We start from the raw sequence: 26,452 nt of genomic DNA, 5'->3' as shown, positions 1-26,452 counted from the left end.
TGGAATCCCTTTCCTATCAACCAAGTATAGTAATTATGAGTGTCAATTTATTTCACACTGAGAAGTGGAGGAGAAGCCTGCTCCAATGGGGCAGGTGTTACTGCGGCTCTGGAATCTGCCTGGGCTCTCGGCCCTCCCCGGGGATCTGCCCGGGCTCTCGGCCCTCCCCGGGGATCCGCCCAGGCTCTCGGCCCTCCCCCGGGATCCGCCAGGGCTATTGGCCTCCCCCCCCCCCATCTGCCCGGGCTCTCAATCCTCCCCCGGGATCCACCCGGGCTTCTCAGCCCTCTCCCCGGGATCCGCCCAGGCTTCTCGGCCCTCTCCCCGGGATCCACCCGGGGCTATTGGCCTCCCCCCCCCATCCGCCCGGGCTCTCAATCCTCCCCCGGGATCCACCCGGGCTTCTCAGCCCTCTCCCCAGGATCCGCCCGGGTTTCTCAGCCCTCTCCTGGGATCCACCCGGGCTCTCAGCCCTCTCCCGGGATCCGCCCAGGCTATCGACCTTCCCCCCAGGATCCGCCCGGGCTCTTGGCTCTCTCACATGACAGAGGCCCAGGGAGCAGGGCCAGAGCGGAGGCACAGGCAATCTCGCAGAGCTGAGCGCTGCCCCGGAGAAGGGGAACAGTCGCACCACTAACACTGGCCTGGCCGCCCACTTTCCTAGGCGAGTCCTGTGTGCCCAGTGTGGTGGCCACAGGGGAGTGGCAGGCCCTCTTACTCTGTGGTGGGCTTGCCTGGTGACCCAGGTCACAGGGGAGTGGCAGGCCCTCTTACTCTGTGGTGGGCTTGCCTGGTGACCCAGGTCACAGGGGAGTGGCAGGCCCTCTTACTCTGTGGTGGGCTTTCCTGGTGACCCAGGCCACAGGGGAGTGGCAGGCCCTTGTACTCTGTGGTGGGCTTGCCTGGTGACCCAGGCCACAGGGGAGTGGCAGGCCCTCGTACTCTGTGGTGGGCTTGCCTGGTGACCCAGGTCCGGTACCGTACTCCTAACATAAGAGCGTTCACAATGTCACTCCTTTCTAAAGCCCCCAACCTCTAGCTTCTGAAGGCCTTTCATCCCACAGGGGCTGAGACGGATTTGTATCTATAACGACAGTTATCTCCGTCCATAAGACGTCTGTTTATAAACACGCGTGTCTCCGCACACACACGTGTCCGGGTCTGTCCGCCACAGAAACGCACAGTGCAGTGCTTCTGCACTTTCTCCCTCTAGTGCACCTACTCTCAGAGGACACGGGCTTGAGTCCCGTTAACAAGAGGAGTGCCCAGTGCACGGCAGCCCGGTCATCCACCTCGTTCCCAGGCTTCAGTTACATCCCGCTGAATGTGAAACAGACATTCTGTCTACTTTATGAAAGGAGAACAGCTGCATGTCCTTCTACCTCTGTTCCGCCTGAGGATCTCCTCGGCTGAGGACCTGAGAGGCGGACCGCGGAGAAGTCCACGGCGGAGGTCACAGGGAGCTCCCGCCCCACGGCCGCAGCGTGCAGCTGTCCAGCCCACGTGGGCCCCGCAGCCTCTGATTCCAGCCCTGGCCCTGCCCCTCTGCAGTCTGTTAGAGACAGTCACCCTCAGAATGGCCAACTCCAAGACAGCGGCAAGGCCCTGCGTGGGCAGGTGCCCCACGCCACCAGGTCGCCGCTGTGCCCTTCACCCAAAGACCCATGCCACCCGGGGTCTGGGGCCACTCTGCGTCACCCTCATCGTCTGTCCCAGTGGTCCCCGGGCCTGGGGGAGGCGAGAGAGAGAGGCCGGAGACAACCATCTGCTCTGTCTCAGGACACCCCTTGGGACGGTTCTGAATCCTGCAGGCTCCACCTGGTCTTCCCCCCAGTCCACGGGGACAGTCCCCGCGCTCTGACAGCAACGCTGTGGGGCAGCTGCGGGCCCTGCTCGCTGTCCAGCAACGCGTCCGACTCCCAGCGCCACTTCACGGCTCCCGCGAGCAGACCAGAGAGGAGGGCGTGGTGGGCGGGTGGATGCCCGTGGGGTGGCCCCTGCCCAGGTGGACGGCTCTGGGACACTTCTCAGAGCTCCTCAGACATCCGCGGGCTTCCTTGCGGGTCACAGGTCACCGCGGCGGCTTCCCCTGCCCTGCTGCCCTCGCCTGTCCTCCTGGGCTATTCCCTGGGACCACGTCCTAAATAAACTTCCTGCATGTGGCCTTTGTCTCTGGTCTGAGGGAACCCGAGCGAGAGCAGTTTGAGGAGCAGTGAGATAAAAATGTATGTGTGGCAGTCTGCCGTTCTAAACTGCCGCCACTGATCCTGCCGTAGGGAAATGTACCCGTGACCTATATTTGTGGCATTTTATTTGCTCCGGGACTTACAAGTGTCTGTCAGGTGCTGTGAGCCAGTGCTGTTTGCAGTGATACGGCCAGAGACTAAGGTCAATACACTATATGGTCCGCAGGAGCTCTCTAGAGGCCTCATACGCGTCATCCATGGTCCTCCACCTTATGAAACGCCCAAATGTGTATGCAGTTACTATAGCAACTCCTTTACGATTGCATATCTTTTAATTTTTTATTTATTTTAATGAGGGGGAGAGAAAGAGAGAGAGAGAGAGAGAGTGAGGAGGAGGAAGCATCAACTCCCATATGTGTCTAGACCAGGCAAGCCCAGGGTTTCGAACTGGCAACCTTAGCATTTCAGCTCGACACTTTATCCACTGTGCCACCGCATACATTTCACATATATTTTACATGGCTGTACTGATGGAATAACAGCCATTTAATCAATGACTAGAAGTGACTATAACATTTGAAGAGGAAAAAGTACATTGTTCCTTAGATTTTGGAACTATGGCCCGGGAAACAGAGAAAGAGGCAAAGCCACGTGGGTGTCAGTGATAAGAGCCCCAATGAAACACACCAAGGAGAATGGAGTCACTCTCAGAAAGAGAAGGAGACACATGGCTTGCTGGAGCACAGATACACTAGGACACTCAGATTGTTGAATGCTGCGTCTGTCACAGGAGGAGGGGCAGACGAGCACCTCGTGCCTGGCACCAGTAGGCACCTGCCACTCTATCCCTTATCATGTCCTGAGTTTACAGTCCCCAACCAGTGACCTTTTCATCCCTATACCAGTGAACACAGGAAAGGGATTATCTAGACAGCGTCAGGTAGAAAGTCACTTGGACGTTACTCACAGAACACAGTGAGGAAACAGGTCAGAGCAAATCCACTGCAGTCAGTCCTGAAGGGCCATGCAGGTGGGGACCATGCTGTTGTGGGGCTGGACGGGGCGTGCGGGGAGCCACCTGGCAGGGCCAAGCTTCCCTGCATCCCCGAGCACATCCTCAGAGCCCTAGGCTGGACGTGGGAAAAGGAACCAGAAGCGGAGTCACAGCAAGGCAGGGGGCTTTGGTGTGGACTTCTGGCTCTCTGAACTCCAGTGTGCCAGCAACACAGAGGAAACCCTGGTCACGGCCCCCAGCACTGGCTGCACAGCCCCTGCCCGCCCCGCCCGCACCCCTGCGAGTGCTCGGAAGAGCCCTCCCCACCTGCAGCCCCTGCCCGCCCCGCCCGCACCCCAGCGAGTGCTCAGAAGGAAGAGCCCTCCTCACCTGCAGCCCCTGCCCGCCCCGCCCGTACCCCAGCGAGCGCTCGGGAGGAAGAGCCCTCCTCACCTGCAGCCCCTGCCCGCCCCGCCCGCACCCCTGCGAGTGCTCGGGGGGAGGGGGGAAGAGCCCTCCCCACCTGCAGCCCCTGCCCGCCCTGCCCGCACCCCTGCGAGTGCTCGGGAGGAAGACATCTGAGGCAGGCAGTCCCACCTCTCCTCTCCCCTCAGCATCCGCACTCACTACCACTGCATGCCCTCTGTTTGGGCAGTGACTTCTCTATAGAGATGAAAATAAGAAAACAACAACCTCATAGGAGGCGAGGAAAGCCCAGTTTTGCCACTTTTCTGTCCGAAGACCTTGTGACAGGGAACCAAGAACATTAGGTCAAAAGCCTTTCAAGCGGAATATTCCTGGGTTTAATCATCTCGCATTCAACGTATCCAACAAGTTGTAAGAGCAAACATTTTACTTGTTATCGGAATGTCTGTGGACTGGCTACAGAATCCCAGTGTCCCAAACAAAGAATACACACCGGTAGTATTAGGAGATTTAAACAGAGTAACAAAATGGTTTTGTATCCCACCATGACCCGCTGTGCAGGGATCGCAGCCGGATGGGAGAGGACTCGGGGAGGAGACACTGATGGAGGTGTGAATAGGGGTCACAGCAGGATGGGAGAGGACTTGGGGAGGACACACTGATGGAGGTGTGAATAGGGGTCACAGCAGGATGGGAGAGGACTCAGGGAGGAGACACTGATGGAGGTGTGAATAGGGATCGCAGCAGGATGGGAGAGGACTCGGGGAGGAGACACTGATGGAGGTGTGAATAGGGGTCACAGCAGGATGGGAGAGGACTCGGGGAGGAGACACTGATGGAGGTGTGAATAGGGATCGCAGCAGGATGGGAGAGGACTCGGGGAGGAGACACTGATGGAGGTGTGAATAGGGGTCACAGCAGGATGGGAGAGGACTCGGGGAGGAGACACTGATGGAGGTGTGAATAGGGGTCACAGCAGGATGGGAGAGGACTCGGGGAGGAGACACTGTTGGAGGTGTGAATAGGGATCGCAGCAGGATGGGAGAGGACTCGGGGAGGAGACACTGTTGGAGGTGTGAATAGGGATCGCAGCAGGATGGGAGAGGACTCGGGGAGGACACACTGATGGAGGTGTGAATAGGGGTCGCAGCCTCAGGTGCAGCCGGGAGGCCCGGGGCTCACAGAACGGAGGCCGTGCGGTTACAGGGTACAGACTGGGGGGGAGTGCTGCCAAGCCTGGGACTCTGCCTTCTGTCCTGCAGGCTCTGGTGCAAGGCAGGCATCTGGGCTGCTGCGCGGCCAAGCACAGAGCCCTCAAGCCCCAGGGTGAGTGGTGGGAAAGCGGTCTGGATGGTCTAGAAAGGAGGGGGGGCCAACGTCCTAGGAAGGCGGGATCAAGTCAGGAGGGATGACTAAGGGAAAAATATCCTTTTGGGGGGGGAGGTGTGCACATGGAAGAGAGAACAGTTATAATATCTTGTTTCTAAACGAAAATGCTGGAGGGTACAATGTTTCCAAAGAAACCTCAAGCTATTTGTTAATTTGTAGGAAAATTAGGTCCTTTAGGTGACCGAAAGCCATTGAATAGAAGGCAGCAGGACACGGAACTTTATTTAAGTGGAAACAACCTCTCATTCAGCATCTATAGAGTTGGTAAGGGACCAACATCCCAATCTGGATGTTGGGAACGGTTTTGTAAACTCTCTATGTTTTCCTTTCCCTGGCCAATTTCAAGATTGCTTTCCTCTTGGTAGAAAAAAAAATAATGATGATAATCTTGGTGAGAAGGAAGATAGCAGGGAAACATTTTCACGTGTAATCAATCTGCCATCGTCTCACGCATAGACTTATTTTTCTGTCAAATCTGATCATTCTAAAGGTTGGGGGAGTAATGAAAAATGTCAGGATGGATTTTACATTTAAAAAAATATATGTCTATGTTGTGTTAAGATATTTTATTCTGGTTGCAGGAGCTTTGATGTGTTGCCAACTTTTAAAGACTATTGGAGGTACAATTCTATTTTTTTAAAATTAATTTTAATGGGGTGTCTATTTTTTTTAGCAAATTAAAATGAGCAACAAGCTGTCATTTCAGCCACAGCCTTAAAGGCTGATTACATTGGGAGCATTCGTCTGAACTGTAGGGAAGGAGAAACAGCTCGGGGACCCTCCCTCAGCAGTCATCAGGAAGAGGACAGAAGGATGCCCACAGTCCTTCCAGACTTGTCCCGGGGACCTGTTCTGAGGCACTGGGTCCCCCAAGTCAGCATCTCTGCCTAATCGCCCTCAGACGCGAAGGCAAGGTCCAACATTCCTGCGAAACACCAGGGTGCGGGGCTGCCCCGCGAGATGGGAAAGAGCCTTGCCCTTCCCTGGGGAGGCTCAAGTATCTTGGAGCTGTTTTGATAAGAGCAGCTGAGCACAGAAGGCGAGGGTGGGAACACTGGCCGTCCGGAGCCGAGAGGGACCGTGGCAGTGGGAGGGGGCCGGCGTGCCTCCTCCTTCTTCTGGCATTGAGGCTTCCTGATACTAAATGGGATTTCATCGGGCAGACTTCTCTATTTCTGGGTTTTAGTCATAGACAATAAAAACCAGATACTAAACAGGAAGACGTCTGAGGGTCATAAACTACATAGCAGAGAACGGAGTGGTCCAGGCCAAGGGCTAGGGGGATGTCAAGGTATGCGTTCCATGTGGGTCGGGAAGGCGCTGGTTCAGGGTCTGGTCCCAGTCAAGTTCCCGACAGACGGACAGACAGACAGACAGACAGATGGGTGTGACGGAGGGAGGCCACGCCCCAAGGGCGCGCTTCCACTGCAGATGTCCCATCCACCCTCCGTAAGGGCCCGTGGGGGTCTTCCTCTCTAAGGGCGGCTGGCGGTGGAGGGGAGGCCCACTCGCTCATGGAGAAGGTCCAAGGAGACAGACCGGCACTAGTCACCCCAACACCAGGCGTTCCCGTAGTAAAAATAACCGTCTCCCGTTCCTTAACTGCGTGGTAGGTGGTCTGTTTTTCAAGGCACTGCAATCCTTGGACATTGGAAGGCGCGCGCATGCCAATTTGGGGGCATGCCACTCTGGGCTGTTGAAAGGCAGGAGAAGTGTGGAAAGGCCTGTGGCTGAAGTGCCAGTCTGCTTACAGGCCAGACCTCCCAGCGCCCACCCAACCCTTCGTGACACCAGGCACCTGGGGTCCTAGCCGCTGAGACGTGGGAGCAACCAACCAACCTGGGCTAGTTACTGCGGCTGTTACCGCTGTCACTGTTTCTGAGACAAAACACACTCTTCTTTGTTGTGAAGGTGTTCTCAACTCCTGTCACCCACTTCTCTCAAAACCCTGACTTTATTGCTTCAAGTGTGAGAACACAAACCTTTCTGAGAATCAACACAAAATGTCTAATATTTGACATTTCTGTTTCTGTTCCATTTTCTCCCAAAGGCTTCGGCTGGTTAGCAACTAGGTCAGCATCACATTGAATTTCAAGTCATTTTTTGTATGTATCGTACATAGAGACTACACACATAGGTACTAGGTAGATGACGTCCATACACACACATCACATGGATACACACATGTGTACCTTGCTTCACTGCAAGATGAAACACACACATGATACATATACTCTGTCATCCTGAAAAGCTGTGACTTAAAAAGCATTTTGAGTTTTGTTATTTTCAAGCTTAGGAAAAGTTATGGTGATAGAGGTAAAAAAATTATTTTTATAAATTAGGTCTTTTAATGTTCCTAAGTCTAATTTGAACTTTGAAGATGACTTCAAAATGTCAGATTATAAACAACCCTCTCATGTCTCTTGTAAACACATGAGTTTACAAGAGTAGTTCTAGAAATGGGACTGGGGGAAGATTACAGAATGAATTCATTTCCCCTCTAGTTATAGGCTTTAGAATGACAAAACAGAGAATAATTTTTATTTAGCTCTTAAGTACTGAAATCAGTAAGATTAGGACTTTGGACTTTTATTTGTACTAGTTTGTAAATTATTACTTTGGAGTATAGATTTAAAACAAAATCCAGTCTAAGCATATCTTTAATAGTTCCAAACTTCCCAGAACAAGTCTTTCCAAATATTATTTTTTGCTGGGTGTTAAGAGTAACTAAGATCACTTCTCGGGATGACTTTATATAGCTTTAGCTTTAACCTCAAAAATTCCATTATTCCCATGGTGATGAGAGAGAGTGACAGAGTTGGGGGGGGGAGAAATGACAAACTTCTATATATATATTTTTAAATTGGGTATTTAAACCATGGAAGTTACAACTATGAAGAAGGCAGGGGAGAAAGGAAGGAAGGAAGACTGAGTTAAGAAAACTCAGCCACTCAGTAGCCCTAGCTGGTGGGCGCTCTCCAGGGGTGAAGGGTTAACAGGGCACTGCCCTTTGGACTATTTGAACTCTCCATGAGAGATGTCTGTTGGGACCGCCACGTAAGAGCACCTGATTTTTCTATACTGGGCTAACCAATTTTGAGCCACATGGAGAAGAAAAGGCCTCAACAACAAGGTACTATGGATGGTCAGAGCTCTCGCCATCGTTGGCGTGTGCCCTGTGACCTGCCTACCAGCCAAGGGAGAGCCAGGAGTGACCACGGAGCAGTGCGGTCACAGGCTGGGGGGAGACGGCAGCCCAGGGGACGGGGACAGGGTTGGGACAGAGTCAGTGGCCAGGGAGCCACGGGAGCAGGAAGCGTGCGGCTCCCATGTGGACCCCGAGACCCTGTAACACCATGTGAGACACCGTTTAGAAATCGCACCCACAGAGATGCCCTCGATCTCTGAGGGAGAAGCCCAGCCTGCCACCCTTCCGCCTGCTCACAGGCCGGGCAGAGAGCCACGAGGTGGGCCCACCGAGCAGAAACCACATCTGCTGACCGGCTCTGCGTGTGGTTCCTCTGCAGTGTTAGACATTACGGGCTATCCTGTGATCCATTTAAAATCATTCCGTTTAGCCTGACCAGGTGGTGGCACAGTGGATAGAGCGTCAGACTGGGACACGGAGGACCCAGGTTCGAAACCCCGAAGTCGCCAGCTTGGGCGCGGTCTCATCAGGTTTGAGCAAGGCTCACCAGCTTGAGCCCAAGGTCACTGGCTCAAGCAAGGGGTTACGTGGTCTGCTCTAGCCTCCCGGTCAAGGCACATATGAGAAATCAATCAACGAACAACTAAGGAGCTACAGTGAAGAATTGCTGTTTCTCATCTCCCTTCCTGTCTGTCTGTCCCTCTCTCTGCCAAAATAAATAAATAAATAAATAAAACCATTCCATTTAATAAAAAAATAAAGAAATAAAAAATAGGGTTTCTGGCCTCATGAGCTCACAGCTTGGACCAGAGACTGGAACTCTGGTTCCCATAACCAGATCACAACAACAGCAACAACAACAGACGAAAGGAAATAAAAGTCTAAGTGTCCCAAGTTGTGCATGCACAGTGACTTTAGAAACACAGCTCAACTATCTGGAAGCAGCCCAAGTGCCCGTCAGTGGACGAGTGGATAAGAAAGCTGGACACATTCACACCACAGAATACTACTCGGCCATTAAAAGAATGACCTCTGACCATCTTCAGCAGCATGGATGGACCAGAGGATATTATGCTCAGCGAGATAAGTCAGGCAAAGATAAATACTATATGATTTCACTTATATGTAGAATCTAAAGAACAAAATAAACTAGCAAATGAAACAAACAGACTCACAGAGACAGAGAAAGACGGATGTTTGCCAGAGGAGAGAGGTTGGCGTGCTGGGTGAAAAACAGTGAAGTGGTTAAGAAGTACAGATTGGTAGTGAAAAAAAAAAAGTCACGGGATGTTGAGTCCAGCACAGGGAACAGTCAGTAACACTGTAAAAACCACCTATGGTGTCAAGGTGAAGACTAGACTTATTGGGGATCATTTTGTAAATTATACGACTTATCTCAACACTAGGCTATACACTTGAAATTAACTAAAAATAACATTGAATGTCAACTGTAACTGAAGAAGAACATAGCTTAATTAATCCTTAAAATAGTCCTCTGATCAGTCAGAAACACTGTTTCATACGTGAGGACCCTGGGGTACACACCCTAGAGATAAGCAACTTCCCTAGAGTCAAAAGCTGTGAAGTGGGGGGCCGGTCCCCACAGCCTAAAGCCCGGCTGGTCTTCCCTGCACCCCACTGTCCAGCACCTGAGGGCCAAGGCGACACTCGTCCGCCCCCACAGGAGGGGAACGGGCTGTGTGCTCCGTGCTCATGCGCACGTTGAAGTGAGCCAGCGTGCGTGTGGGCCACGTGACCAGACCAAGAAGGACCAGTGTCGCCCGGCATGTGAAGTGAGGGCCGCACGGCCCACGCAGGGTGGAGGCGAGGGCTGACCCCGTCGGTTCTCCGGCGAGACCCAGGGCCAGCCTTGCCCCACACTCCTCTCGGAGTCTTCCAGGGTCTGCATTTTGAGAAACAGGTCAAGAATGTGGGACAGACAGTGACGCTACCTAGAACTAGACTGTTGTTTCCTACAGTCCAGGAACAGAGCTGCCACCGGGCAGAGTGGACAGATGGGGCAGAATCTCAGTCCCTCCTGGACGCCCCGCTGTCTGTCCATCTCTAGCTCTGGCCACAGCCCCCACCCCGGCACGATGGTGTGGACTCCTTGTCTGTCATCTGTGCGCGAGACTGCAGACAAAGCTTCCAGTCACTGGGTTAACTGATATCACGCTGGATTTTACAGCTAGTGATATTTCTTTTTTTAAACCAGCAAAATTTCAAAACCAGAGCAAGTTCCAGGTCATCCGCTAGATTTCTTTAGAGGTGCGGAAGGTGTGTAGGGACGGGGCTCCCGACTGTGACTGACGCTGTCCTGCCGCCCGCACTCCCTTCCAGCTGGAGACCTACATCCAGGACAGCATGCGGAAGGAGATGGCGGAGGTGCAGCAGAGCGCGGTGCAGAACCAGACCGCGGCCATGATCGAGATCGGCACCAGCCTGCTGAGCCAGACGGCGGAGCAGACGCGCAAGCTCACCGACGTGGAGGCCCAGGTACGTGAGCGCAGAACACGGGGGGGGGGGGGGGGGGGGGCGCCAGACCCACAGCACGGCTCTTACAGAGAACAATGGGGGGGGGTTAGGTACGTGAGCGCAGAACACGGGGGGGGGGGGCGCCAGACCCACAGCACGGCTCTTACAGAGAACAATGGGGGGTTAGGTACGTGAGGGCAGAACACAGCGGGGGGGGGGGGGGGGGCGGGGCGCCACCAGACCCACAGCACGGCTCTTACAGAGAACAATGGGGGGGGTTAGGTACGTGAGGGCAGAACACGGGGGGGGGGGCACCAGACCCACAGCACGGCTCTTACAGAGAACAATGGGGGGGGGTTAGGTACGTGAGGGCAGAACACAGGGAGGGGGGGCGCGCCACCAGACCCACAGCACGGCTCTTACAGAGAACAATGGGGGGGTTAGGTACGTGAGGGCAGAACACGGGGGGGGGGGGCACCAGACCCACAGCACGGCTCTTACAGAGAACAATGGGGGGGGGTTAGGTACGTGAGGGCAGAACACAGGGAGGGGGGGCGCGCCACCAGACCCACAGCACGGCTCTTACAGAGAACAATGGGGGGAGGTCCAGGTATGTGAGGGCAGAACACGGGGGGGGGGGGGGGGGGGGGGCGCCACCAGACCCACAGCACGGCTCTTACAGAGAACAATGGGGGGGGGTTAGGTACGTGAGGGCAGAACACAGGGAGGGGGGGCGCGCCACCAGACCCACAGCACGGCCCTTACAGAGAACAATGGGGGGGGGTTAGGTACGTGAGGGCAGAACACAGGGGGGGGGGGCGCCACCAGACCCACAGCACGGCTCTTACAGAGAACAATGGGGGGGTTAGGTACGTGAGGGCAGAACACACGGGGGGGGGGGGGCGCGCCACCAGACCCACAGCAGGGCCCTTACAGAGAACAATGGGGGGGGTTAGGCGGAGCAGACATTAGGATGAATTAGCAAGAGTGTAAGGACCCGCCTGACCTGTGGTGGCACAGTGGGTGAAGCGTCGACCTGGAATGCTCAGGTCGCCGGTTCGAAACCCCAGGCTTCCCTGGTCACGGCACACATGACGAGCAATCAGTGAACAACTGGGTGAAGCAACTATGAGTTGATAATTCTCACACTCCCTACCTCTCTCCTCTCTGCAAAATCAATCAATAAAATCTAATAAAATGTTCTGCTGCTCATAAAAAAAAAAAAAAAAAAAAAAAAAAAAAGAATCAGCCTGACCAGGCGGTGGCGCAGTGGATAGAGCATAGGACTGGGACACAGAGGACCCAGGTTCAAAATCCTGAGGTCACCAGCTTGAGCATGGGCTCATCGGCTTTGAGCGCAAGGTTGCTGGCTTGAGCGTGGGATCATAGACATGACCCAAAGTCGCTGGCTCGAGCAAGGGGTCACTCACTCTGCTGGAGCCCCCCAAGTCAAGAAAGCAATCAATAAACAACTAAGGTGCCACAATGAAGAACTAATGCTTCTCATCTCTCTCCCTTCCTGTCTGTACCTATCTGTTCCTCTCTGACTCTCTTTCTCCCCTCCAAAAAAAAAAAAAAAAAAAGGAATTTAAGAACTTGTGGCTAGACAGAAATTTGAAACCAGCAAATCCATTTTCATTCTTCATGCTGAGGCTAAACCACATTTATTCTTGAGGACATTCGTACCCTTCGTACACGACGACCAGACTGGCGCTCCTCTGCCCCACGGTGCTTTCCGGACCCCAGTTCGTTTCTGAATCCGTAGCTCTCGGACACACTGGGAAATGGAGAGCATTGGGCGGAGGCTCCGGACACTGTCCTCTGTGCTAACTCTTAGGAGAAAAACCTCAGCCTCAAGGAACTGGGACAGTTTGTGGTGTAAGTTCACACGCCTCGTGGCACGAGTGCGCACCATCGTGTGCGACCTGACGGGGCAGCACGCAGCCCAGAGAGCGCCGATCTCTGCGCCCACAGCCTGGCCTCGGGCGGTCCTGGCCCCACTGCGGGCCGCGAAGGCCCTGCTCTTCTGGACGTGGTGGGTTGTGACTCTAAATGAGGGCTGGGCCACACGACGGACTGGTAAGTTCCCTTTTAGTTTTAAGAGTCTACAGGCTAATGGCTAACAGCAGTAGGAAAGAAGACCCTGAAATATGAAGCAAAACATTAGAACAAAATTCATGGTGTCACGCTACACGACATACCACAGACGATCCAAGAAGAACAGTCCAGGTGAGAAATGTGCTGCTGGGAGAGCTGAGGGAGATGTCCCCCGGTGAACCAGCTTCCTGGGTCCTGCCCCGGCTTCCTTACAGGCTCGTGGGCGACACTTTCCCACTCGGGGCTGTCAGTCACGCCCTAGGAACAGCAGCGGTTCTGACTGTAGGAAAGTCCCAAAGCACCGGACTCCACATGCTACTACAGCTAAAAGGACCAAGGAATGCGGGACCTGGGCCTGGAGGTGAGGACAACTACCTTCCCACTGGGATACAGTGACACCTCGCTGGTACAGGCCTCTCCGTGCCTGCCTCAGAACTGCTGGACCAGGTCAAGAGCAGGGAGCTGGGCAGCAGCATAAAAACTCATTATCTGAGGATAAAATACAAAGACATTTGCTCACCAGATCTTTCCACACTCTCAGAATAATTTAGAAAAACAATAATCTTACATGATGAAGAATGAAAATACATAAAAAATTTTAAAGTGAATGTATCCATACATCCATGGTCGACTGATCATTACAATAAGTCGGCCACAACTATGCCACGCTGCCGACTTGGGCATCAGGAGGTGAGGCTCAGTCAGAGACCCTCGGACGGCCACTTCATGTTTTCGGGTGCAGAGCAGAAAGGTAAGGCGCGGGGGCTGGGAGGTACAAGCGACACACCGCCTGACCCGGGAAAAGAGGAAGACGGGGAGATGGCCGGAAACAAGAGAGCCTGCAACATCCAACCGGACACTTCGGAATGGCCGGCCCGAGCAAGGACAGCCGGGCGCCGGCCAGGCAGCCAGTCTACGCACAGGGTCTGCTGAGCCGTTCCCATTTCAACAGGTTTGAGTCCCAACACGGACATTTCTGCACGTAGCAAGATGCTTCTTGCGTGTCCGAGACTGCAAAGCTGGGCACCGACGGGGTGGAGGCCTCAGGTCTCCGAGAGGAGAGAACGCCACCCGATCGCAATGACTGGACGTCCCCTGCGGCTGGGGCCTTCGGAGTGACGGGAAGCCCTGCAGTTGGCCCCGGGTCAGCCAGGACACACACGCCACTGTCCACAAATCTCCACCCGCACACCCCTTCTTCAGCCACTAGGAATTTAGTAAACACCTGCGTCTCCAGCTCCTTTAGCAGTAACCAACAGAGAGCGCGTGGGCCCAGAGGTGAAGACCAAACCTCTATCCCAGGTGTTAATATTAAAACCCAGCCCTTCTGTTGGCCAATGCTTTTATTCCTTAAGTCACAGAGGCGTGTTCATGGGATGAACTCCTCCAGCGATGACTCAGGACCAGACGGTCCCTACCTGCACAGCGGGGCCAGGCCCGGCCCTTTGTGAATGACACGGACCCCGAGCAGACACTGTTCCTGTCCGGGAGCCTTGTTCCTGGGCAACAATTTTGCCTGACACTTCTACGTGACATCGCATCCTGAAGAGCCATGACACAGAGGATGTGAGTAATGGACTCTTCCTGCTCAGAGGCAGCCAAACGTGAAGGAATCCGTCCTCAGCGCTGTCGGGACACAATGGGGACAGACAATGGGGACAGCGAGGCTGCGCGTGGCACATGTCACAGAGGTCCTGAAGCAAAGCCGGGCCCCCACATCCCTGACAGGTTGTTGCTTCCTCACTGGCTGATATGACGTTTAGAATAGTGACTAGGAGACGCGAGGTCACAAATGAGCTGCGTTTGCAGGGGACAGGAGCACATGACTTCTAACCATGTCGTCCGCTGACAAGTATGAGAATGGCCTTCTGTTTTGAGTAGAGGCCGAACCTTTCTTCGATTACTGACAATTTCTGGCATATTAAATATGACCATTTTATACCCACCCCTACTTGTCTCGCTGCGTGATACGACAAAGCATGGCAGAACAAGAAAAACAGCATTATATTATTCAACACAAACACCATTGTCCCAAAGCTATTAAACCCTTTCCAAAATAAAGACCGGGTTAAAATAACTTTTAAACATAACTCTGATGTAATCCAGGAAGTCAAGACTTTTCTGACAAGGAAAACATGCCCACAGTAAGATATCTGAGTGAACACACACAATCCTTTAGTTAGGTTTTCCTATAATTTAGATAACTTGGCTAGAAGGAAGCTCTCTCTCATTTTGGAAACGGTAACTAGGAATTTTATTCTGTCCCCCTCAGGTGTTAAATCAGACAACGAGACTCGAACTGCAGCTGCTGGAACACTCCCTCTCTACAAACAAACTGGAGAAGCAGATTTTAGATCAGACCAGCGAAATAAACAAACTGCAAGATAAGAACAGGTAATGAAAAGTGCACAAAACTTATAACCCAGAATTGCACCCTTTATGGATATGAAAGACTATTTCATGTGACTGTTAATTATAAGCCTGGCTTTCCAAAATGCTGTTATCTCTTCACTAAAAATCCTTTAAGGGTCGGAAACTTTGTGAGGGGCTGGCCAGGGGAGGGTGGAGGGAAATGCTGGAACAGTGCACCCACCACTCAGTTCTCGGGTCCCTTCCTCATTCGCGCCCCTGAAGGGTCCTCTTACTGTCATCCTCCAAGCGCTGCCTCCCTATAATGGAAAAACTGCGGCCAGGGTTGCAAAGAGTGCCGTTGGTTGAGGCGTTTTACTATGACCTTTACCCGTTTCTCTGCCCCTGGGAAAGGAGGTTTTTGTTTGTTTGTTTTTAACAATCCAGGAGGAAAATGATACTTGTAAACCAAGCATGCTCCATAATGCAATATTTACTCCTAAAATGTATGGTAAAGTAAAAGCAAACGTTAAGGTTAAATATGATGATATTAGTATTTAATTATAGAACAAATATCCCAAGAAAATCGAGCGTGATTGGCGGGACCGTTCTCGTAAGTTCCTTCCAGCACGATGGCTGGCGTGCTCTTCTCTCGTTTCTAATAAACAAGGAGAGCAGACAAGACACTCTTTCTACTTCACGATGAAATTATCTCAATTAAATATTTCTTTGTTCTTTACAAAAATAATGATAAACTGTCTCATGATCATTCTCTGTTCATCAAGATCTAAGCTGAAATGATTCCTTCTGTCCTTTGAGTATCGAGTTTAACTCATTAACTCAGGATTGGGAAAAGCAAGTCAGTTTTTAATCCAAATAGGTTTCTTTTTGGTTTCCCTTTTTCTCTTCTGCAACTTTGTCAGTAATGGTTCGAGGCCAATGACTGAGCAACATCAATCTCTGCTGTCACTGTGCTACAGGGGTCCTCTGTCACGGTGCTCTTTCTGGGTGCTGCAGCCGGCCGGTGGGCGCGGGATGTCCCCTCTGTCACTGGCCAGTAAAGCCTATGAGAATGCGCCCTCGGACATGTCCAGTTTGTCAGACACACCCTGGTATTGGACATTGCTCCCTCTTTGTATTTTAATTTATTATGCCACACTGCTAAGCTTCTCGGTTACGTAATCCAAACAGGGTCTCTGTCAAGATTTGCCAAATCCCACTGCCTTTTGCCTAGAGGCGGGGTGGGTCTGGCTCCCGAGTTCAGACAGCGCTCGCTTGACACTTTCACTTCCGACCAGCGACCTTGGTTACACAGAATCAGCCTGACATGCTTTCCCTCCGTTTTCGGATCACCCGATTCTGTGGCGTTTCTCTGTGTGAAGGTTTTGTGACGTGTGAACTGGTGCTCCCAACCGCACGGAGGCTGCCTGACGTTTCTGATTAAGTCCTGCTTCGCTGATCCTTCACTTTTTTTTTCCACGTACATGCTGCTACATTTTCCCCAGTTTAACCTATAGTGACCAAGAATGTACTTTTCCAATCATTCTGAATAATACAGTTTGGTGTGAGATAATATTTAAATACCACGCTTTCTCCATAAAACCACGTGTCAAACCTATGTAGCAAACTAAAATTCTCCTCAACCTGTTCTGCAAATATCTGACCGATGGCGTAAGAGCCGCTTCTGAACGACGCACTCTGGTCTCTGCTGCAGAGGGCAGTGCTGGTGGCCGACGTACAAACACCACAGGGGACAGAGCCGGACCTGCAGGACCGACTGTTTTAGTAGCTGCAAGAACACACCTTTTTTCGTCATAAATATAAAATAAAATGACAACAGTGAGTTGGTTTTTTTTAATCCACCAACAACTGTAAATAAAAAAAAAAATTTTGTGCTGACGACTTCAGGCCTTTCAGTGAGTGTGGCACACCTGACTTCAGGTGCCTTGGTTTCTGACTAAACTAAGATTTCATCTGCAAAAACACCATTGCAGAACGCGCGACTTTGACGAGGACAGCCCACAGTCTAAACTGTCTTCAGTAACCCCCCAAAGGGCAGCTGCTTCATGGAACACGTTCAAGTGAAGGTAAAGTACTGAGGGAGGGTCACCGTTTTCTGAAAATTGTCACCACCACAACTTCCACGTTCACCAGCTGACGCTGCAAATTGCCATGAATTTTATCACTTTATCATTCTTTTTACTTCTAAAAATAATTAATTTAGAGGCTACTTGTGCCAATTCAGTTAAACTGTCATTACCGATAGAGTGATTACTCTAGAAAGTGCTGCCCGTGACACTGTCCCTTCCAAAGACAGCCAATAAAACTCAGAGAAACAGGGACCAGCCCGGCGCTTCTGCGGAAGCGGGATGTGTCCCTCCCTCCGCCTCTCCACTGACGGTGAACTATGCTCACTGATGTTACGCTGCGCCTCAGTCCAGCTTTAATGGCGATGATCAAATCAATCATCTCTATCAGGAAATGAAGTAAGATGCTGATGAGCAACACGGCCAGCAAAGCAGTCTTCCTCACAGCGGCTCCCCCTCCTCACCAGGGTGCCTGTGTGACGCACAGAGTTCCCACTATGATGTCACCCTTTGTTCCCGCTGTCTTATCCCACTGACACTCAACCCTCGAACACCACGGGGCTCAGTGGCCCGAACCCCTATGCAGTCAGAAATGCACCTGCAACTCCTGACTTCTCTCCAAACTAACCCACCTTCTGTACCCACGGGGGAGTCAGTTCCGGGACATCTGAGGACACTGCAGTCCCCTATCTAAAATAGCATGCAGCTACACATACAGTCAGCTGTCGGACTTTCAACTGCAGACAGAAAATGGTACAGATATTTACTGAAAAAAACAACAACATGCAAAACATATAAGTGCATATAAGTGAACCCACAGTTCAAACCTGAGTTGTTCAAGGGTCAGCCGTGTTTAATTTCCTTTCATCAGACAATGCTGGTTGCGACTCACTAAACTGATGCCACAGACCAGTAATGGGTCCCCGTCTGCATTTTGCAAAATGTTGCCCAGGAACATGATCTCTGAGCGCCTCCTCAGAGCCTTAAATTAAACCATGGTCCATCCCTCTGTGTTCCCCTCGGGGCCCCCTCCCAGAGCCCATCTGGTCCAGGAGCGCCTGAGCCCAGGACGAACTCTTATGTTTAAGAGGAAACCTTTTAGATCAGGATGTGACTGCCCTCTGCAGCTACGCTGGGATAGTTTTGGGAAAAACAGTTTTTTGAACAAATATAAATCCCTGAGTGTTCACATGCTCATTCCCACTCTGCCCTGGGACCCTGACATCTTTCATGCTGCCTCATAGACTGTTAAAGACACCTAGAGGGGACACCGTTCCGAAGGCAGCACCTACGAGTGACTTGAACAGGCGCGGTATAACTCACGTTGACCGTCCAGGTCCAGACACGTGAGAGTGCTTCCAAAGCGCACCGCCCGAACACGAAGGCACCAGCACGGACTCTAGATAGAAGAGCAGTGCTTTAGGCATTTATTTGCAGGGCACCCTTCTTCTGCTAATGTTACGCCATGTTAGTTTTTTAAATGAATGAAAATAACTGACAAATTGAAAAATTAAGGTAGCTGATGTTGAGAAATGTAGTAGAAGATGCCACCTGTAAATGGATATGGTCAAAGTGACAGCAGCTGGATGCCAATGGCTGCGTCCCACCTCCTGGTTACTCACTGACGTGGGACACAGAGAGCTCACTCACTGTCCCGACCTACAACGCCCACGGGGTGGGATAAAGTTCAGAGGTGCATCTGAGTTTCCAACGAGTATTGAGACCGACTGTTCATGCTTACAATGAAGACTGGTAACGGGCTGTCAGTCTCGTGGCTGAGCAATGTCACTCACAGGGGTAGAGACCGAGAAAACATTACCCTCCCCCAAGAAAAGGTATAACACGAGGCGGTGGGTCTTGGCTGGTTCTCAGAACACCCCTCACTGACAACGATGTCCCCCCCCAGTTTCCTGGAGAAGAAAGTCCTCGACATGGAAGACAAGCACGTGATCCAGCTGCAGTCCATGCGGGAGGAGAAGGACCAGCTACAGGTGCTGGTCTCCAAGCAGCACTCCATCATCGAGGGGCTCGAGAGGCAGCTGGCCACGGCGACGGTGAACAACTCGGCCCTGCAGAAGCAGCAGCACGACCTGATGGAGACCGTCCACAGCCTGCTGACCATGATCTCCACGGCAGGACGTGAGCCGGGCTCGGGCTCGGGTCGGGCTCGGGTCGGGTCGGGGAAAGGCTCAGAACTCTCAAAGAGAAAGTCCTCTTTCAAAAAAAGGCACTATTTCTCTTACGTATTTGATAGGAAAGCTTAATAGTGTCTCACTGTAGAACCAATTAAAAAGGGGAAAGTGGAAGGAAGGGGGATATTATTTATACAAATTATTAGGAAGCAAAAACACTCCAAACATACTTTATTTTTTTAAAGCATGAGCAAGAGACAGGAAGGGAGAGAGACGAGAAGCATCAACTCATAGTTGTGGCACCTGAGTTGTTCATTGATTGCTTTCTCATCTGTGCCTTGACTGGGGGCTCCAGGTGAGCCAGTGACCCCTTGCTCAAGCCAGTGACCTTTGGGCTTCAAGCCAGCAACCATGGAATCATGTCTATGATCCCATGCTCAAGCCAGCAACCCTGCGCTCAAGCTGGCGACCTCAGGGTTTCGAACCTGAGTCCTCAGCATCTAGGTTGACACTCTCTGCACCGCACCACCACCTGGTCAGGCCCCAAACACATTTTTGGTTCACGGGCACCAAAGAGCCTCATTTGAGTGAATTCCGCTGTTAACTGGACACGAGGCTAGGCAGGTCAATGTCTGAGTGGGAAAGCAATGCTGGACCGACAGGATTTTGTGAAGATGCACTTGCAGTGATGAGCCATGCTGGTTCCCTTCTCTACCACGCCAGTGGGTCTGTTCCTCCCTCTCAAGTGCCCTTTTCTCTCTCCCCTCCCCGACTTGGGAGGCAGAAGGGCAGCATCCCGTCGTTAATGAGATGTGAGATACAATCATGGGCGGTTTTAAATTTTTTCTTTTTTTTTTCTTTTTTTTTAAATTTTCTGAAGCTGGAAACGGGGAGGCAGTCAGACAGACTCCCGCATGCGCCCGGCTGGGATCCACCTGGCACGCCCACCAGAGGGCGATGCTCTGCCCCTCCGGGGGCGTCGCTCTGCCGCGACCAGAGCCACTCTAGCGCCTGGGGCAGAGGCCAAGGAGCCATCCCCAGTGCCCGGGCCATCTTTTTGCTCCAATGGAGCCTTGGCTGCGGGAGGGGAAGAGAGAGACAGAGAGGAAGGAGGGGGTGGGTGGAGAAGCAGATGGGCGCTTCTCCAGTGTGCCCTGGCCGGGAATCGAACCCAGGTCCCCCGCAACAAAGTGGGTGTAGTTCTTACCATGGTTTATCTCACAATGTTCTTTCAACTTGTACTATTAGATACAGATACGCTGTATCTATGAGTCATGTTCGGACATCTGCCATTCCACAAGAAATACGTCCTCACACTATTCTTGGGTCACGCAGTTATCCCAATTTCAATAGAAACACTTAAACAAGGAGGCAAACACACAGAAGTATCAGCACCATCTGGACGCTAAGTGGCAGGCTTCGTACGGGGCGCAAGCGTGCCACACATGCCCTCCAACCAGGTTCAAACTCTCATAATTTAGGAAAAGTAACTATTTTTTTTCCCACTTTCATAGAAAAGACACAGACAATCAAGTCATCTGATATTGTCTGGTGGGACCCAGATAGTGTGAGGTGTTAGCTTCGATGAGCCCAAGCAGAGAGGGTCACCGGGTTCGGACCCTGACAGGAGACGTGGGTGGAGAAAGGGCGGAGGTGGCTTCCCCCTTTCCGTCCACCCAAGATGCCCACTCCAGCCGGCCTGGAGCCCACGCGTGTGCAGGTCTCTCCCGTGAAGTACAGGTACACACCAGCAACAAGACACGCACACAATTTTTTTTCAATGTGGCAAAAAAAGATTGGGAAGCCCACAGGTTGAAATCTGAAAGGATTTCACAGTACTAGAATTTTCAGACTGCAACAAAGAATTTCAGAGATATAGCTAAATCAACGTTAGGCTGCCCTGTTTCACAAACTGGATGGGACAGTTGCTAAAAATCCAGAGAACACTAAATGTCTTAACCACGTTGTCTGAGGAGCTGTGCAGAGATGTGGCCTCCGACAGGAGGGTTCTGGAGACCAGGGGCGGGCAGGGCCGCCACCACACGGCTCTCCCTGGGGTCCGCCACGGTCTCCTTCACTCTCCCTGGGGTCCGCCACGGTCTCCTTCGCTCTCCCTGGGGTCCGCCACGGTCTCCTTCACTCTCCCTGGGGTCCGCCACGGTCTCCTTCGCTCTCCCTGGGGTCCGCCACGGTCTCCTTCGCTCTCCCTGGGGTCCGCCACGGTCTCCTTCGCTCTCCCTGGGGTCCGCCACGGTCTCCTTCGCTCTCCCTGGGGTCCGCCACGGTCTCTTTCACTCTCCCTGGGGTCCGCCACGGTCTTCTTCATTCTCCCTGGGGTCTGCCACGGTCTCCTTCACTCTCCCTGGGGTCCGCCACGGTCTCCTCCCTGGGGTCAGCCACGGTCTCCTTCACTCTCCCTGGGGTCAGCCACGGTCTCCTTCACTCTCCCTGGGGTCCGCCACGGTCTCCTTCACTCTCCCTGGGGTCAGCCAGGGTCTCCTTCACTCTCCCGCAGTAACTTTATCTGATCCACTCAAGAGGGAAAGCTTTGAAAAGTCCTGATTTATTGCAGCTGACTGTGAGGGGCTGCATTACATGCAGCTGATGATACAACAGGAAGGAAGTGATTACAGGGAATAGTCACTGGGCAGTCGTAATGCGGAACAGGCTGGAAGGGAAACTTTTTCTGGAAAGGGTGAAAAACCACTTTTTTACTCACTACAAGAATTCAAATGTCATAAAACTTCCCAAATGAGCGTATCTCGAATCCTAACCTTTCACCTTCCCGTGAACTCGGAACGCTTTCTGTTTTCAAAGCAGCGAAGACCGGCCCGGTGGCTAAGGGGGAAGAAGCCGTCTTCCGAGACTGCGCGGAAGCATTCCGGTCGGGACTGACCACCAGCGGCGTCTACACGCTGACCTTCCCCAACGCCACCGAGGAGATCAAGGTAAGGCGTCCCCCGCCGGCCGCACGCCCGGGTCCTGGCCAGGGCTCTGCGCACGAACGCCGACCACGTGGGCGCCAGGTCCGTGCTGTCGCTCCGGACCCTCTCGCACTCCCCTGGCCGTGGGCCAGGTCGTGCACACTGTGGGTTGTCTTCCTTCCGGGTGAGGCTCTTTCGGTAACTTGAAAGGAAGCATCTTCTGATACTGAGAGTCTGAATAACCATAGTTGGTCTTTCAATTGTTACTTCAAGAGGCCGGGGTGTTCCAGCCCCCAAAAGGGCGCATTGGGCTGGCCCACACCTCACACACTCCAGCTGTCCTTAGGGACGGCCACGGTCCTCTGGCCTGCAGAGGTGACCTAGACACACCCTCTTCCGGCACACAGATAGGAAAGACGCATGCCCGGCGGCACTGGGTTAACGGAGTTGTACCTTTGACTACTTGTCAGACTTCCTGAGGTCAGGCTGGCTCCCCCCAGTGGCAAGTGTTCACGCTGGGGCACTAGCAGGATCACACATTCGTGGTGCAAACACCAACACAGTGTGAAAGGCCAAGAAGGTCTTACTGTTACTATGGGAACAGTGTCAACCTTGTGCGCTTGCTGCAAGGGTCTCGGGACCCCGAGGAGCCCGCAGGCCCGACCCCGAGGACCGCTGGGTCACCCCTATTCTCACCCTGGCTGCTGTGGCGTGAAGACTAGCACGCACCATCAAAGAGCAGTGCATTCCCTCCGCCAGGACGCGGTGCTCACTGCGGGGTATGTGCCCCACCCCATGACTGTGCCGCCAATCGGGGACGCCCGAGCGCAGCCCCAGCAGGGACTTCTGGCCATCTGGCCGCCATCTGGGCTGCGCAGTGAGCAGGTGCCTGCAGCTGCTCTGGGAGGCACTGCTACCGAGGAGACAAAACAGTCACCCCCCAGGGAAGCTTCAATGCAGCTTTCCTCAGAGGTGTGAAACGCCAGAGGAATACTGCGAGAACCAGTGACGTGAAAATCAGACGGCTGTATGCGGTCGTGTCTACGGACACGTTTGTGTCTGACGGTAAAAGCAGCCACACAGTGAATATAAACCTACAGGAAAGGCACCCGATACTGACACTGCATCAACAAGGAAACTTGGGGGACCCCTGGAAGGCTGCTCTGATTCCGCATTAGCTTCGCCATAGCAACAAAAGTCTTAAAAGTATAAGCAGTAAGGGTTTAAAGACATAGCATTTGCAACAGTAATATATACCTTGATTATGAATTTGAAAGACAAATACTGTGTGATAGGTGAAGGTGATACTTTCCAAAGGAAGCTAATTCGTTCCTGCCGCTTTAAATCAACCTTGAAAATCAGCTGCTGTTCCTACTGCCCTAAAAGTAGTGCTTTTGGGGGAGGAAAAAAACAACAGACCAAATAGTGTGTTGAGACGACAACGTGAGGAACAGGCTCTGTGCTAAGCCTGTCAGTCCCTTGTGAAACCTGGTTTTCATGACGATTCCTGGGACGCAACTGTCTGTCACCAGGTGTTGGGCTCTTCTTGGCCCAGAGCAGTGACCAGAGGAGGGGACAGAGGACACGAGGGGAATGTAACTGCTACGGATACAAACCCAGGAGGACAAATGCCGCCCCGTGGCTGCCTTAACGCTGTCCCGGCTCCATGCCAGGTTCCCACCTGGTGTGCCAGCGACCCAGCAGCGAGGGGCTCGTCCACAGGGAGAGGAAACATGGCCGACCCTGGAGGGCGTGAGTCTCCTGTCACGGCTGCGACCTGAGGATTCATATCCCCTCTAAACATCTGCAGTAAAGATGACGTCCGATCATGGCGGGGAACCATAATCTTTCAAACCTCGATGTCCTCTTCTCTAAGTAAACGGTCCAGATTAAGCTACCTACACTCCCTTCCAGGCTTACGACCCCACAGTTCACAGTCTGATCGAGGGAGAGGAAGTCGTACTGATTGGGTTTGAATTCTGGCTCTGCCCACTGGCGCCTCTGAGCAGCAAGTCAGTTCAGCTGTGTGAGCCCCCCAGTCTGAGAGTGGACTTGTTCAGCTGTGTGAGCCCCCCAGTCTGAGAGTGGACTTGTTCAGCTGTGTGAGCCCCCCAGTCTTAGAGTGGACTTGTTCAGCTGTGTGAGCCCCCCAGTCTTAGAGTGGACTTGAGGTCTCAGTGGAGGTGCAGCCCCGGGACAGGCCTGGGTGTCACCATCCATCTAATACATGGGAGTGGTTACCACGGTGACTGCCATGAACACTAGGAGAATGTCTCTGCAAGGCAGGCCACCCCATTTTGCCCTGTCTGATCTAATTCAAGAAATGAACGTTCAGTAGGTTTTTGGGCGATCTTTTCCAAAGGGGCCTAAACATTTAAACTTTCTTTGGCGTTTTTGGGAAGCACTTGTAGATGTCTTCTGGAGACACAAGAGTTTCCTTCCCCAATTTCATGGATACCTGTCTCACAGCCCGAGTAACCACGATGCTTTGGTTTTCATAAGCTAGCTTGCTCTCTCCCTCCCTCCCTCCTTTCCTTTTTTCATCTGGACAAAGTCCTGTTAAGAAAATGTTCAAACAGTGGAACTGGAGAACAGTATAGATCCAAACACTCACACCCCCTCTGATTTCCAAAACAAAACGTGCTGGTTCCCGGCCTTAAGTATCAGTAACTTCGTGATGATGACTTTGACACCAAGGATCACATGTTCCTGGAATGAGGAGAGGCTCCCTGAGAACCACGTCAGTTCTGTCCACCCACCGGAGTCCCACTTGGGACTAAGGGGAGTCAGCATCGCCGCACACACACAGCTTCTCAAACCAAAATGTGGCTGACTTAGCAAGCTTACTACATGGATTTTTAAAGACGCCGACGGATGTGAGCAGGACTGGCCGTGTTGTAGACCACGGGCAGACGAGAAGAGGAATCTCTCTGAGCCGACTGGAACTGCTATGAGGGACTTCTGGCCTGTGAACAGAGGATCGGGTTTCTCTGTTTCTGGCAGCAGAGTGCAGTAAAAAAATATATCACAGAACTAGGAATTAAAGACAGCTGATTCAAATCCTGTATTCCACTCAATCGCTGAGTGACGGATTGCATTATTCTAACTGGACTAAACCTTCTCTACTCTCCGAAACGCAGAACCACAGACGCTGTGGGTGAGAGAGAAGGCACAGCGTCCCTGCACAGAGCTTGGCAGACTGCTAGCCAGCGGTGACGAGGGCCATAACAATAACACCAATATCCACACAGCGGGATCAGGCTTTCCTGAAGCAGGTCAATTTCATACGTCTCATTAATTTAAAACGGGACAAGCATTTTATTCTCTGGGTTCTCACAGTCGCCTTCCCTCCTGGGAGCAACCAGGCAACAGGGAAGCCCTAAAGGTGCAAGAGCAGGTCCAGGAGCCTCCCTGGGTCTCTATCAGCCCCGCTCACAGGAGCAGGAGCCTCCCTGGGTCCCTATCAGCCCCTCCCACGGGAGCAGGTGTCTCCCTGGGTCTCTGTCAGCCTGCGCGCACGGGAGCAGGAGCCTCCCTGGGTCTCTGTGTAAGCCCCGCCCACGGGAGCAGGCGCCTCCCTGGGTCTCTGTAAGCCCCGCCCATGGGAGCAGGTGTCTCCCTGGGTCTCTATCAGCCCCACCCACGAGGGTAGGTGCCTCCCTGGGTCTCTGTCAGCCCCGCCCATGGGAGCAGGTGTCTCCCTGGGTCTCTGTCAGCCCTGCCCACGGGAGCAGGTGCCTCCCTGGGTCTCTGTCAGCCCCGCCCACCAGAGCAGGTGTCTCCCTGGGTCTCTGTCAGCCCTGCCCACGGGAGCAGGAGCCTCCTTGGGTCTCTATCAGCCCCGCCCATGGGAGTAAGTGCCTCCCTGGGTCTCTGTAAGCCCCGCCCACAGGAGCAGGTGCCTCCTTGGGTCTCTGTAAGCCCCGCCCACCAGAGCAGGTGTCTCCCTGGGTCTCTGTCAGCCATGCCCATGGGAGTAGGTGCCTCCCTGGGTCTCTATCAGCCCCGCCCATGAGTGCGCCTCCCTGGGTCTCTGTCAGCCCTGCCCATGGGAGCAGGTGCCTCTCTGGGTCTCTGTAAGCCCCGCCCACCGGAGCAGGTGTCTTCCTGGGTCTCTGTCAGCCCCGCCCACGGGAGCAGGAGCCTCCCTGGGTCTCTATCAGCCCCACCCACAGGAGTAGGTGCCTCCTTGGATCTGTCAGCCCCGCCCACGGGAGCAGGTGCCTCCCTGGGTCTCTGTAAGCC

General features: G+C 53.0%; 2 protein-coding genes across 4 annotated transcripts in view; one reads left to right on the top strand and one right to left on the bottom strand.

Moving 5' to 3' along the window:
• MCPH1 (microcephalin 1) overlaps positions 1 to 26,452 on the bottom strand; it is a 209,931-nt gene that overhangs the window by 85,921 nt on the left and 97,558 nt on the right. The window lies entirely within an intron of this gene.
• ANGPT2 (angiopoietin 2) overlaps positions 1 to 26,452 on the top strand; it is a 58,244-nt gene that overhangs the window by 23,342 nt on the left and 8,450 nt on the right. The window contains exons 2-5 of one of the 2 annotated variants that reach the window (XM_066234645.1): positions 10,484 to 10,639; positions 14,988 to 15,109; positions 19,058 to 19,290; positions 22,104 to 22,231. In XM_066234645.1, the coding sequence (XP_066090742.1) occupies positions 10,484 to 10,639; positions 14,988 to 15,109; positions 19,058 to 19,290; positions 22,104 to 22,231 (639 nt within the window). Of the gene's footprint in view, positions 1 to 10,483; positions 10,640 to 14,987; positions 15,110 to 19,057; positions 19,291 to 22,100; positions 22,232 to 26,452 lie in introns of both variants that reach the window. The other variant, XM_066234644.1, reaches the window with a different exon arrangement.

Source organism: Saccopteryx bilineata, chromosome 6 (genome assembly GCF_036850765.1).
Source record: "Saccopteryx bilineata isolate mSacBil1 chromosome 6, mSacBil1_pri_phased_curated, whole genome shotgun sequence".
NCBI lineage: Eukaryota > Metazoa > Chordata > Mammalia > Chiroptera > Emballonuridae > Saccopteryx > Saccopteryx bilineata.
The sequence above is the reverse complement of the archived record's forward strand: the minus strand, read 5'-3'. Positions and strand labels throughout refer to the sequence as shown.